The sequence below is a fragment of the Hippopotamus amphibius genome, chromosome 1 (genome assembly GCF_030028045.1).
Source record: "Hippopotamus amphibius kiboko isolate mHipAmp2 chromosome 1, mHipAmp2.hap2, whole genome shotgun sequence".
Taxonomy (NCBI): domain Eukaryota; kingdom Metazoa; phylum Chordata; class Mammalia; order Artiodactyla; family Hippopotamidae; genus Hippopotamus; species Hippopotamus amphibius.
This window is the reverse complement of record NC_080186.1, coordinates 161,591,827-161,604,022: the sequence shown is the minus strand read 5'-3', so window position 1 is coordinate 161,604,022 and position 12,196 is coordinate 161,591,827. Positions and strand designations below refer to the sequence as shown.

Below are 12,196 nucleotides of genomic sequence, written 5' to 3'. Positions count from 1 at the left end.
AGGACACTTTCTCAAGGTCACACAGCAAACTAGGAGGCAGAAGGGAGACTGGAGGCCAGGTCTCTGGTCTCTTGGAGCTAAGGCATGGCTATTCCTGTCCATGGAGTCCCTGGGCAGGCCTGACTGGCCAGTCCTTGGGATGATGACCATCTGGAGAAGCAAGCAAGGCTTCCAAAGCCATTTAAGAGTTTTCTCCCGCATCACTCCTCTGGGAACCAAGTAGCAGCAGCAGCAGCTTCAGGGACTCCCGCCTGGCCTCCCCTTTGAGCCAGAGGCCAGTACTGTCTTGCATGGACAGTGGTGGCTGGCGGGACCGGTGACGTCACTGAGAAGGCAGCCCTCCTTCCCTCTCCCTCGGGAAGGGTTCTGAGGGGCCTGCAGCCACGTCAGCCCCAGCAAAAAACAACCCCCCAAAACCAGTCTCCCGCTCCTCATATTCACTGACTATCTCTCAGCCAGGATGGAGTGATACCACGAGTCACAGACAAGCCCTGCTGGACAGAAATTTGCATATCGACCAGTAACCATGGCAGCCTGGTGCTGGACTCCCAGCAGGGTCAGGCTTATCAGACAACGGGCAAAATCTTCATCCTGGACATGTCCTAGGACACATGGTCACAGGCACCTGGACAAGGGGGCCCTGATGTGGGCCCTGGAGCATGTGCTTGTGTGCTTGTGCGTGTGTGTGCAGGTGTGCTTGCTCTTGTACGTGGGGGGCATCCAGGTGCACCAGTTTTGACTCTTGAGAAGTGAAGGGGCTGTCGGGAAGAAGGAGAAGCTTTAAAGTGCTACCGCGGCCACCGGCTCTGTGTCTGTGGCCTCCATGAAAGGTAACCTGGTCTAGAGGCTGTCTGGGCAGAGGGGGAAGGTCAGACACTTTGCTCAGGATGTGCTGGGAGTCAGCCTCCAGGGGACTGATGCTGGCCCTCCAGCCTCCACCCCCACACCAGCAGCAGCTGGAAGAGGAGCTCCACTGTGTTCAAACAACAATGGCAGGCCCTCGCCTAAGCCCTTGGTGTGCCTCACTTCACTTCATCCTCACAGCAGCCCTACAGGCATAAATGCCATTATCCCCATTTTACAGCTAAGAAAACAATATCAGAGAGGTTAAATGAGGCCCTAGAACAGTAAGCTCAGCTGCTGGCAGTTTTATTCAGGTCCATCTGAATCCAAGCCTGAACACTTAAGTTAGCATTTTTCACTCCCTTTTCAATAATTATCTCATAGAACCGTGCATGAAGTGCTCTGGACAAAGTGCTTGAAGAGTATAAACCCTTTACCAAAAGGTGCCAGCAAGGATCCCAGTAACACTAGGCAGAAAGGCTGCATTTCCAAGGCTCTTTTCTGGGCTCCTGGGGCCCTGCTGACCTTCCCAGAAGATCTGAGCTGAAAGCTGAAGCAGCCCAGCTGGCAGAAAAGCTTGGACAGTAGCCGAGTTTTGGAGACTCTGCTGCTCTGATTCAGGATGGGCTGGGACTGCCTGTCCAGAACAGCCCCATAAGCTAGGGAGGCTCTGGGTCTAAGGATGAAAAGGAATAGGCCCTCCATTTCCTCTCTTCTCTCCAGGTCCTCAGCCCTGCCTGGCTGCTCTGCCCTCCTGACCTATAGTCCTCCAATGGGGCTGGATCTGACTCTGCAATTCTTTCTGGAGCCTGGGCTCTGGAGAATTCTGTTGGGCCACATGTCCACAGGCTCGGTTCTTATCCCCATGGCCTTCCTCCCTGGCCTCCAGTGGGAAGGGCCCAGGGAAAGCACTGCCCCCAACACCCTATTAAGATAGTTGACCATCTGGGCTGACCAGTCCCCACCTGCCTGGCGCCTCGACTCTCCTCTTCAAATCTTGGCTTCCAGTTTCCTGTGTGGGGAATGTCTAGGCTTTTGTGCTGTGGTCTGAGAAGGATTGGAAGGCTCCTTTCTCTACCCTGAGCTCCAAACCCCTTTTCTCCAAGGGCTGCCTAAATGGCCCCCTGGGTCCTGCCCTTGGTCTCTTCATGCCCAGGCACCAACAATCTAGTTCTAATTCCTCAGGGGACCCATCTGTGCTCCTTGGAGAGGAGAAGGTGGGTGGTGGGTCGAGCAGGGGCCTAGCTTTGCACTGGAGGATGGGGGACACGGGCCCACCGTGCAGGCCGACGGACATCCTGGGCCCCATGGCTTTCTGCCCTGCTCCATCTCCACCCGATGGCACTTGAAGGAGCTGCTCCCAGCCCCAAACTAAACACGCCACACTTACAGCCTCAGCTTTCAGCTCCAGGGCTCACACTTTTCTCAGCAAACTGTGCAAACCAGAAAGGTCCTACTTCAGAAGCAGAAGAAAGGAAGGGAATGAAGTCCTGGGTGGGGACTCAGACCACAGAGGGCCTAGAGAGAGTCACCAGTTACCCCCTGATCCCTTATTCCCTCTGTTTCCGCATTCGCAGCACTCCCCCCTGCCCCCCAGCTCCAACATTTAGCTGCACAGGTGTCTCTGGCCTCCGCAGAAACCATTGCCCCGGGACCTGTTTTCCCTCAATCCCCCTTCTCCACTCTGCCCCATCACCCCAAATCAAACCAAAGCAAACTCTGGCCAGATTCCAAGGAAGGGTTTCTGAGACCTTGTTTCTCTCAGACACGCAAGCACAGGTGTGCGCGCATTCACTGCCCAGCCCACCAACAGGCTGCATCCTCAAACAGGCTCTCAGAGGCAGGCGAGCGCCCTGCAGACGCTCCTTCGCACCCTGGCCAGGCTGCCCGACCCCAGTGGTGAAGAGGCCTGAGGCTGGCTCTGACCAGCTGCAGAGAGAATTCAGAGTTACCGTGACCAGGCAGTACAGCAACTTATGAGGCAAGGAGTGTACCAGTCTCCTCTGAGTGAAACAGGGCAGGACCCTGCAGGTCCTTCCCCAGGAAAGACCCTCCAGTGAACCCTGCCTCTTGTTCGTAGAAAAGCTTTAGCCTCCTGGGCCTTTCTCATCCAGTTCCAAAGAGCAAATTTAATCAGAGAAGTGAGAAAATGCAGAAACAAAGGAAAACAGTCAAACAAGACAAAATAATAAGAATTTAGCCGTAAAACAAAGCCAAGGACCTGTGGTACATCCTTGAGTTGTTTTGCAGATGCTAAACCCCCCGACCAGGTGGAAGAAGTTAAACCCATGATGGCCACCTCCACGTAGGCCCCACACTGACTGGAACCAGAAGGTTGAGGATTGGGATTCCCGAAACCTCACGCTGTTACCTCACCATCCACCAATCAGAGGACTGAGCACAAGCTGATCACGCACCTCGTGACCCCACCCTCCCACCGTCTTTAAAAACCCTTCCCCTGAGCTGCTCCTATCGTTTGCTGGAGGCCTTGTGCCTAGTGCTGTTCTTTCTCTCACCTCGAGCTGGTTGAGTAGGTTAGCTTTGCCGTGCGTTGCGCGAGTGGACCCAAGTTTGGCTCAGTCACACGCACAGGCTTCTGATGAAGACTGAGAGGAGCCTAGGACACCCCCGAGTTCCCCTTCCCGCCCATTCCAATCTCTCTACGCAAGGCCCCTTCCTTCCCATGGGGTGGGGGGTAGGGCGGGGGAAGAACTGTCCGTTACCAGGGAAGGAAAGAAATAGCAGAAAGAGACATACTGGAGAAGTTGACCACTGCGAACTGCTGACACCTGTCCCCGGTGTATCCCACAGGACACCTACCAAAAGAAAGAACACCAGAAAGAGAGAGCCAGGATAGCAAGACACAGGCATCGCAACGCCCCGGCAAGGGCTCTTGCCAATGCCAGCTGGGTTCCTTGCCACTGTTACCATTTGTACCGGCCTTGCCACTCTGCCCCTTACCTGCAGCCCTGAACTTTCAACCCAAGGATTAGGCCAAAAAATGAAAAAGCAAAATAAAAGAACTAACAAACCAAAATACAAAAAAGAAACAAAACAGCCAAAGATTAAAACAACCAACACCCCTGGCCCTATGTCCTACAACGGAGAGGGGAGTGGGAGGGACTGCACCCGGAAGCTTTCTAAGGAGCAGGGACTTGTGTTTGTATCTTCAAACATACTTTGCTTAGGATCTGGCATGTACAATCGCAAAGGCAGTTTCTCCAAACATCTCTGTCCGAAGAATCCGTTTGGACATCTGGAGAAGGAAAAGGGGAAAAATCACAGAACAAACTGGCATCATCCGCGAGGCTTAGGTTAGAAATCAAAGTGCACAGTGATGAATGAGAAAACCAAGTCGAGCGCTGGGGCACACTCGTTGCTGAAGGGGCTGGAGTTGGGGCTGGGTGGAGGGCTCGGAAATCTTCAAAATCTCTCTAAAAGATGTGGCTCCAGGTGGTGGGGAAGCGGGGGTGGGGTGGGGAAGAAGATGATTCGGGGAAGCAGTGTGGGGAAATTGGGAACTTACTGCCTAAAGGTCCTAATGGTCACTGAGACTTCTCTTCTGACCTGCCTGGGGCCCCAAGAAGCCAGAATTGTAGCCCCTTGGTGCCAGGCAGTCAGCAGGTGGGGGGCTGGGAGCCTTCTGGAATACCAAGTTCTGGGGAGCCATTCCTTCCAGGCCCTACCCAAGGGTTCTCTCCAGGGCCCCGGGCAGGTTTTCTCATCCATGGAACAGTCCCCAGAAAGCTCAAAGGAGAACTTGGGAATGCTGTTCCCAGACTGTGTGCCCACAACAAAAGGGGCCTTGGTGATGTCTCATCTTTTCTTTCAAAGAGGGTTCTGTGGCCAAGTGAGTCTAGGAAATCCATTCCCAGGCTTCCTTGTAGAGTTGCAGAGCACGTTAGCATATGAAAGGCTATGAAAATTTTTAAGAGGAAAGAACTGAACTTTCCAGTATGTTCCAAATTTATTTGATCTTGGAAGTCATTTTTTGAGGAATCCTTGTGAACATACGGCTTGGAGAAGGCTGCCCTAGAGCAATAGACACGGGAAAAGCTTAGTGGGAACAGGTGAGGGTGGAGAGAAGCCTGAAGTACCAGCATCTCAAAGCTGGTGGGCTGAGGGCAGGTGTGGGACATCTGGCCTCAGGTGGGAAGAATCATGATGGGGCGGGGGGGGGGGGGGGTGCTGAAGCAGGCTCCCTGGGGACCCTGAAGCCTGTTCTGCATCAGGGGGCCAACTGGCTGCCTGGGACACCTGCCCTTTCCCCATGACCTGCTCCTCCATCACTGCCTGACTCTAGCGGGAGTTCATTCTCCCACATTGCCTCCTGCAGAGACCCACCCACTCCCATCTCCCTGACCTCATCCCCTCTCTTCTGCTCTCTGGCTGCCACTCTCCCCTCAAGTGAGTCCCTGTCTTGCAGATTTCTGGGAGATATGCCCAGCCCTGTACTCTCTTCTGAACCCCAGAAGGCCAGATACTTAAGGGAAGCTTACAGACAGGGCCAGACGGACCCCCTCCCCCTGCCCCCTGCTCATAGATGGGTCTATGCTCTTCTGCCTCTTCTAACTTAGGAAATTCGGTCAGTCCATCACCAGCGTCCCCTCAAAAACAGGTCAATGACGTTCATCAGTAAACGTCCCCAAAAGGTGAATGTACTCTACCTCTTAGCATTCTAGGGTAAAGCAACCATCGGTAGCCCCATGAACTTATAGGGGGTGATGGCAATTGGCTGTGATAGACCCTCACAAAAACCCTGTGGCCTCCAATCTAGCCTGGAGTATCGAGAGTGGTGGATGAGCAGCTAGCTGGAGTCTCTCTGGGCCTTATGGTATCTCCCTCAGGGGAGGAGGGAGGCTGGTCCTTGCAGTGGGGGCAGTGTGTGTGCAGGTATGCCTGGCTAATGAACGGTGGTGGAAGGGGAGGGGAGTGTATCTGGAGAAGGGGGCGGAACTTGAAAGTGACACTGATGCACACGCATCCTGCTGAACGGGGTGGCTTGGAGGAGGAGGCTCCAACTTTGTCAATACATCCTTTTCTGACCCCTCGCCCCCAATCATCCCAGCCCAGGAAAATGGAGGTAGTGGCTAAGGCTTTCCAACCAGCTCCAGTCAGGCTCAGCTTTTCTTCCTCAGCTCTCAGAAACTGACTCCACTTGGGATGGGGACTAGAGGCGTAGGAGTGATTTTTCAAGCAGTAGCACCTTTGGGGGTGGAGGATAAAGACCCAGGATGTTGCCAAAATGACTCTTGCAATCCACAGAGGAATGAGAAAGAGATAGGCTTGACTGTGTCCAGTGTCTGAGATTAGCCCGGCTCCTGGAGACAGGGAAAACCTGTGTGTATGTAAGAGAGAGAATGGGGGAGCGCAAGGGCAGGAGGGGACAGGAGGGAATTTATTCCCACTGCTGGGAGTCAGGATGCTTTCCCATGGCTCTTGGAGATGGAGGATAATTAAGCACATCCCTGCATTCTTGGTCCCACACCCAGCCTGGACTACCCCAACTGTATCCTCATTGTTTTCATGGCCACAGAGTTGCACAGCTCCAGGTGGTGCTGTGGACACTGTCTACAACATGAACATGCAGCCTGGAGTTGTGCGTATAGTCCTAACCTTCCTGCCCTGGGAAAGTTGTGTTCCCCACTGGCTGCACAAAGGAGAGGGTGGTGGGGGATGGGCATGGGTCTGGGAGGACTAACACCTGTGCTGTTCCTCGGGCGCTGGCTCCTTTCACGGGGCTTTCGGACACTCCTGTTCTCTCATCAGCCCTGCTTGTTGAGGATAAGGCAATACAGGAGTCTGGGGCTTCCCTAGAGAAGGCTCTGGGGGTGGGCCTAGAGCCTCTCTGCCCTGCTCCCAGGACCTGGTGACAGGGTACAGGCTACATTAGCCTGTCAACCAGGAGCAGGGTCTGAACTTGGCATGGGTGGCTGGCTGGTAGTAGGTAATTGCCACTGAAACAGGGGTTGACACCCTGCGTTTCAGCGACACGGGACAGATTAGGAGGAGCGGCAGGTAACAGGCTTCCCAGCCCTTCCCCCCAAGCTGTTATCCTTGACTACGGGAAGGTGTGTGCTCAGGGCTGGAGAAGAGCAGGGGTGAGAGAGGGGCAGAGAGGAGAGCCCACGGGCTGCATCTGGGGTAACAGAGAGGCTGGGACTCTGCCTCTCCGTTTTCCCACCCCACCTCCCGGGCCTCAGTTTCTCCTTTTGGTAGCCTGGGGATAATGCCATGTGTGCTGCCCTCACCCAGGGAGGGAAAGGATGAAGGATGAGGGTGTGCCCCGGGCACTGGAGGAAGTGAAGGGTCTCTGGCCTCATGAGGGGTTGGGGTGGAGAGGCGGCGAGGATGAGCAGGCAGATGGGTATGGGATGGGGGAAATCACCTGAACATGGGAGCAGAGGGGATGGGGCGATGAGCTGATGGGAAAGGGAGGCATGCCACTGGTATGTGCACAGGGCTGGAAAGAGAGTCTTGTTCTGTCATCATCCCCTGAACCAGTCCCCAAGAGTCACGCACCAACCGTGCTCTATAAAAACACGGAGAGAAGAGGAGAAAGCAGCAAGAGGAAGTGCAGAGGCCCCTGTCTGGCCCAGACAGGAGACGGTCACCTTGATTTGGACCCCCGTTTTCAAATCCCCCTAAGTTTTCTTTTTTAGAACAAAATTCAGTATCAGTGACACTGTTTCTTTTGGCTCTGAATTCTAGAAAAACAGGAGGGACGGAGTGTGCCTGCTTTCCAACACTCCCTGCAGGGCTCTGAACCAATAGACAACAACAAGTGTCAGAAAACCAGGAAGGAAAACTGATTTTTGTAGAAACTGGACTGAAACTGACCAGTCTAGTTTCATTATCCAAGCTAAGCGGAAATGCAAAAAAATCAAAATAAAAAGTAAACAAACAGCACAAATGGTACGACGTGAGTTCCGTTTCCTAAGTTCTTTCCTTTTTATTCCATCCATTCCATTCAGGGTGTCATCAGGAACCCCAAGAGGCCTACCCCCCTTCCCTCCCGGCTCACCCACCCCCAGAATGGCCTCTGGGTTCTGCCCTGCCCCCTCCCCTCTGCCCTTCTCCAGCACAGCTCTGAGGACCTGCCCTCCTGATTGCAATCCCCGCCAGGGATGCCCCTCTCCCCTGAGGGCTCAGGGAGTCGGGGAAGTTGGTTCCAGGAGCCCTGGCTGGGGCTGACCCAGGGCAGGTTCAGATGGGGAGGTGGTGGTTCTGGGTACCAAGCTCAGGTTCTAAGCAGTGAGCCGCAGTTGTCCTGGTGGGGAGGGGAAACAGGACAACCTCTTCACAATGGCTCAGGCTCTGCTCCTCTCAGACTTAGTGGGGCAGGACCCAGAGGGTCCTAGGGTTACAGCCTTGCTGGCAGGGCCCCCTGGGAACCCTGTAGCTCACTACTCTTCCCTACACTAAACACTAGCACTGGAGTCCTGGGTCCCAAGGCCCTCCTCAGCCTGGCACCTGTTCTGGGTGGCTGCAACCTTTCCTGTCTGGAGCCAGGGCTGATTTCAGTGACAATGCTGGATCTCTCCAAGGTTCTGGGACCCAAGGAGCTAGGGAAGAAGAGAGGCCTGGTGTGTGTGTGTGTGTGTTGTGGGGGATAAGAAGAGGGGGTCCAGGGCTGGGCCATCACTGTGAGGTATTCCGGAACCCTTATGCATTTCTATAGATTTATTCCAAACTGCTCAGAGCATTTGCAAAGCTTGAATGTTCCCCAGGGTCTAGGGCACTAATGTGGCAGTTTCCTGGAGGCCAAAAGAGAGGAAGGATGAGGGGCTGAGTGTGGACTGAGAACTTCCCTGGGGCACCTGCTATTGCTTTTGGGGCTGTCCCTTGAGATTCAGAATGGGGGAGGCCGGAAGGCGGATGGCAGCAGGTGAAAGGTGAAGCCGAGGTGGACGCCAGCCGCAGCAGGGGGCACAGGTGTGCCTGGCCGTCCAGGCTCAGCTCGCCCAGCTCTGCGGGGAGAGTGTGAAGGAGGCGTGGCCCCTCGTTATCACGCTGAGAGGCGGAGGGTCCTTTGGCTGAGGCCGTAGTCAGGAGGGAGATGCAGCTCTGGAACTGGAGGCCAGAGGCAGGGAAGCCCAGGAGTGCTGAACCTGACCTTATCTGTGGGATGGGCAAACGCCTCTCGCTGTGAATCTTCATCAGCACTCTGCTGGCCTTTGCCCAGACGCCATGGGGCGGATTAGGCACTTCGCCAGGGCCCTAGGCTTGGGCTGCTTTGAAATCCAAAGTTGTTAACTAGGCCTCCCTTCCTCTACTCAGGATCCAGTCAGAACCTGTGCTGCCCTCACCAAGCTCCCCTACCTGTTCCTTGTTCACCCACCATAGAATCTGCCAAGGGGGCAGTGGGGGCCGGGCTCCCAGAAGACGTGGCTGGGCCTGAACAAGCCCTCCCTGATCACTGTGCTCCCATCTACCCTGTCCGCTAAGGGTGGGGAGCAGGGGGTCCTCAGCTCCTGGGAAGTCCTGCGGGGCAGCCGCTTCTCCTCAACCCTGACCTCCCCCACTCGGCCACACCCACAGTGATGTCTTTGCTGGTGTCCATCCCCCAGGGAGGGGCTGGGGACTGAAGGGGCACAGGCAGCAGCCAGGGCATATGTGGGCACTGGGGTCCTGCTAGGCAGGGAGAAGAGCCAGGTCCTGAGGTGCGCACTGGGGGCAGAGCCCTCCTCTTCCCTCAAGGCTGTAAGAGCAGACCTCAGCTAGCCAGGGCTCAGGGACATGTGCCCTACCTAACCCTGCCAGGCTCCTCACTGTGGGGGAAGATGCACCCTGGGCAATGTTCATCAGAACAAAGTTTGGAAAGTTGCTGAGAGGTGTGGAGGGGAAGAGAGAGACAGAGAGAGAGTGAGAATCCAGTGCCCAGTGCCCAGAGCATAGACTGGCCTCGCCATCTCCCTAGAAGGTGTTGGTGAAAGGGTGGACATTGGAAGATGGGGTGGGTAGGGGCCTGGGAAACTGGGACTGCAGAAGCCCTGAGCCCTTTAGAGCTTACATTGCCCCATATCCCAGGAAAGGGCTAGGAAGTGGGGCAAACCTCCCTATCTACACCCCTTGGAGACCCCTTATCAGTATCTTGAAGCTCACTTTTCCCAGAGCCCTCCACTTCCGCCCCAGCCTCTCTCCCCCTGCTCTTGCGCCCATGCCCACACCCACTGGTGACTTACTTGCAAGAAAGCTGGTTGATGCCTTCGATGTAGTAGCAGACGCCTCCATTGACACAATAGGACTTTGCTGTCTCATTGCACTTCCGGGCGTGCCCCGACCAGGATGATAGGGTGGTGCTCACTGGAGGTACAAGAGACATGTGTTGGTGACCCCCTGAGACCACCTCTGGGCCCCAGGAATCCCCTCCTTCATGGTCCTTCATGGCCCATCTCAAAGCTGGATGATCAGAGACTGTAGGAATGGCTGGGGAGGAAAGGTCTGGTGGGCTCTCCCAGTCACCAGCAAGGCCAAAGGGAGGCCACTGTGAGTCTGACCATCTGCCCAGTACCACCTTGCATCCTCGATCCAGGCAGACCTCCACAGGCTGGGAAGATGTTCTTTTTTTTGGAGGGGATGAGAGGTGAGCAGAAACTGCTCCATCTTCTGGAATAAGGGCCCACCTCTGCTGCTTCCCTGCCTGCCTGCCTATCTGGGGGCTCCACTGCAGGTGGATGAGTTACCATGTCTTATGTGGGGGGCAAGTCACAGGGGTGCAGGGAGGAGATATTTACATCCGTCTGCACTGTTGGGGCTCTCATGGACCAGAGCATGATTAGAGGGAGCTGGACTTTGAGGGGAATGGCACCTTTTTGGACACTGTAATTGCTAAGATCTAGGCAGATGTAGGGAGAACCGTAGCTTCCATCTCTTCCCCCTTTGTCCCAGGGTGGGGACAAGCCTTCTGGAAATGCTACAAAGGCCACTATGCCCATCTCTGGAGGCATCCGGGGCCTTCTTCATGTCCTCCCTCGCCAGGCAGCCCCCACCTGCCCCACCCAGTCCGCTGTTGCCTCTGGAGGGAACCTCCAGGCCTTGGACAGCCCAGGCTACAAATCCAGGGCTTCCCATTGCTGGGGAGAGGGCTGGGGGACAGCTGGATGTGGAAACTAGGTGAGAGCAAGACTAGGCTTCAAGGCTGCTAACCCAGACTGCACACCTGATGGATCAGACTCATTTGATGAATGAAAATCACAAAAGCACTGCTCCCCAGTGGCATGGCATCCAGAAGCCTGGTTTCAATGGAAAATTCTTGCCCCAAATTTCAGTCTTTATCTGTTAGCTAACCCCTTAGGCTGTATATCCATATTGGGCAGCCAGAAATGGGTTGCTGCTTCCCCTTCAGCTTCTGTGGCTCTGAGGGCCTCTCATGCCCACCCAGCAGTGGCCTCCTGGCCAAGGCTGCTTGGCCGGTCCTGTCTCCTCAGGGGCACTGAGTCTCCACCATCCCCCACAGTAAGTGGGGGGATGAGAGGAGGAGGAGGAGGGCAGGCACTTGGCGCCCTGAGTGTTTAGACGTGTGGGGAGACAGATGGAGCGCGGGACTGGGAGTGTATACACAGCTCTGCCTCTGTATATGTCTGAGGAGCTCACTGATAAAACCCAGCGGGCAGGGCCAGATCCCACCTTCCCTCCACATCATGCCTGCTGCTAGTCTGGCAACCTCAAGCCCCACCCCTGCTGACGTCTCCCACCTCTGTTCAACCCCACACCCGGCTGGGACCCACATGCTTCTGGGTCAGTGAGACCCAGGGATCTAAGAAAGGGACAGAGAAGAGAAACAGCTGAGTTATAAAATCTCATTGCTGGGAGGACCCTAGAGGTTGTCCTGCCCTTTGGTTACACTGCCAAGGAGGAGTGAGGGAAGAGAGCAGGAAGGGCCTTCCAGAGTCCAGTGTGTGTTGTAACAAGGCCTCAGGGCTCCTGGTGTCTGCTTGGGCACTCTCACCAGGCACCTGGTCCCTCATGAAAGAACATATCACGCCAAGGCTTGACAGGCAGGCGAATGCAAACACGATGTGGACCATGGGCCTGGGTCCTCTCCTGGACCTTGGCCAAGCCAGAGAAATCTCAGGCCAGCTTGATGCCCTCTGCAGTCGGGGGTGGTGGGAACTTCCCGATGCTGGGCTGAGTGAGCAGTGGGCAGGAGTGAGGATGGTGGCAGGACCACAGCTGCCCACTTGGGCCTGTCCACATGCATGTCTGTGCTCACAGAGGCCTTGGAAGGCAGAGGATGACTTCTGAGGAAGACGGGGCCCCAGCTGGGATGCATGGCCTAGGGCTGCTGGAACCATGGGGACTAGGCTGGGGCCCCAGAAAGCCAAAAAGGGAGGGCAATGGGAGAGCTGGT

The 12,196-nt window shown here is 55.5% G+C and overlaps 1 protein-coding gene across 2 annotated transcripts in view; it reads right to left on the bottom strand.

Moving 5' to 3' along the window:
* Positions 1-12,196, bottom strand: part of NRG2 (neuregulin 2) — a 219,206-nt gene that overhangs the window by 13,572 nt on the left and 193,438 nt on the right. The window contains exons 7-8 of one of the 2 annotated variants that reach the window (XM_057733613.1): positions 10,029-10,149; positions 3,601-3,659 (exon numbers count right to left, since the gene is read on the bottom strand). In XM_057733613.1, the coding sequence (XP_057589596.1) occupies positions 3,601-3,659; positions 10,029-10,149 (180 nt within the window). Of the gene's footprint in view, positions 1-3,600; positions 3,660-4,022; positions 4,100-10,028; positions 10,150-12,196 lie in introns of both variants that reach the window. The other variant, XM_057733623.1, reaches the window with a different exon arrangement.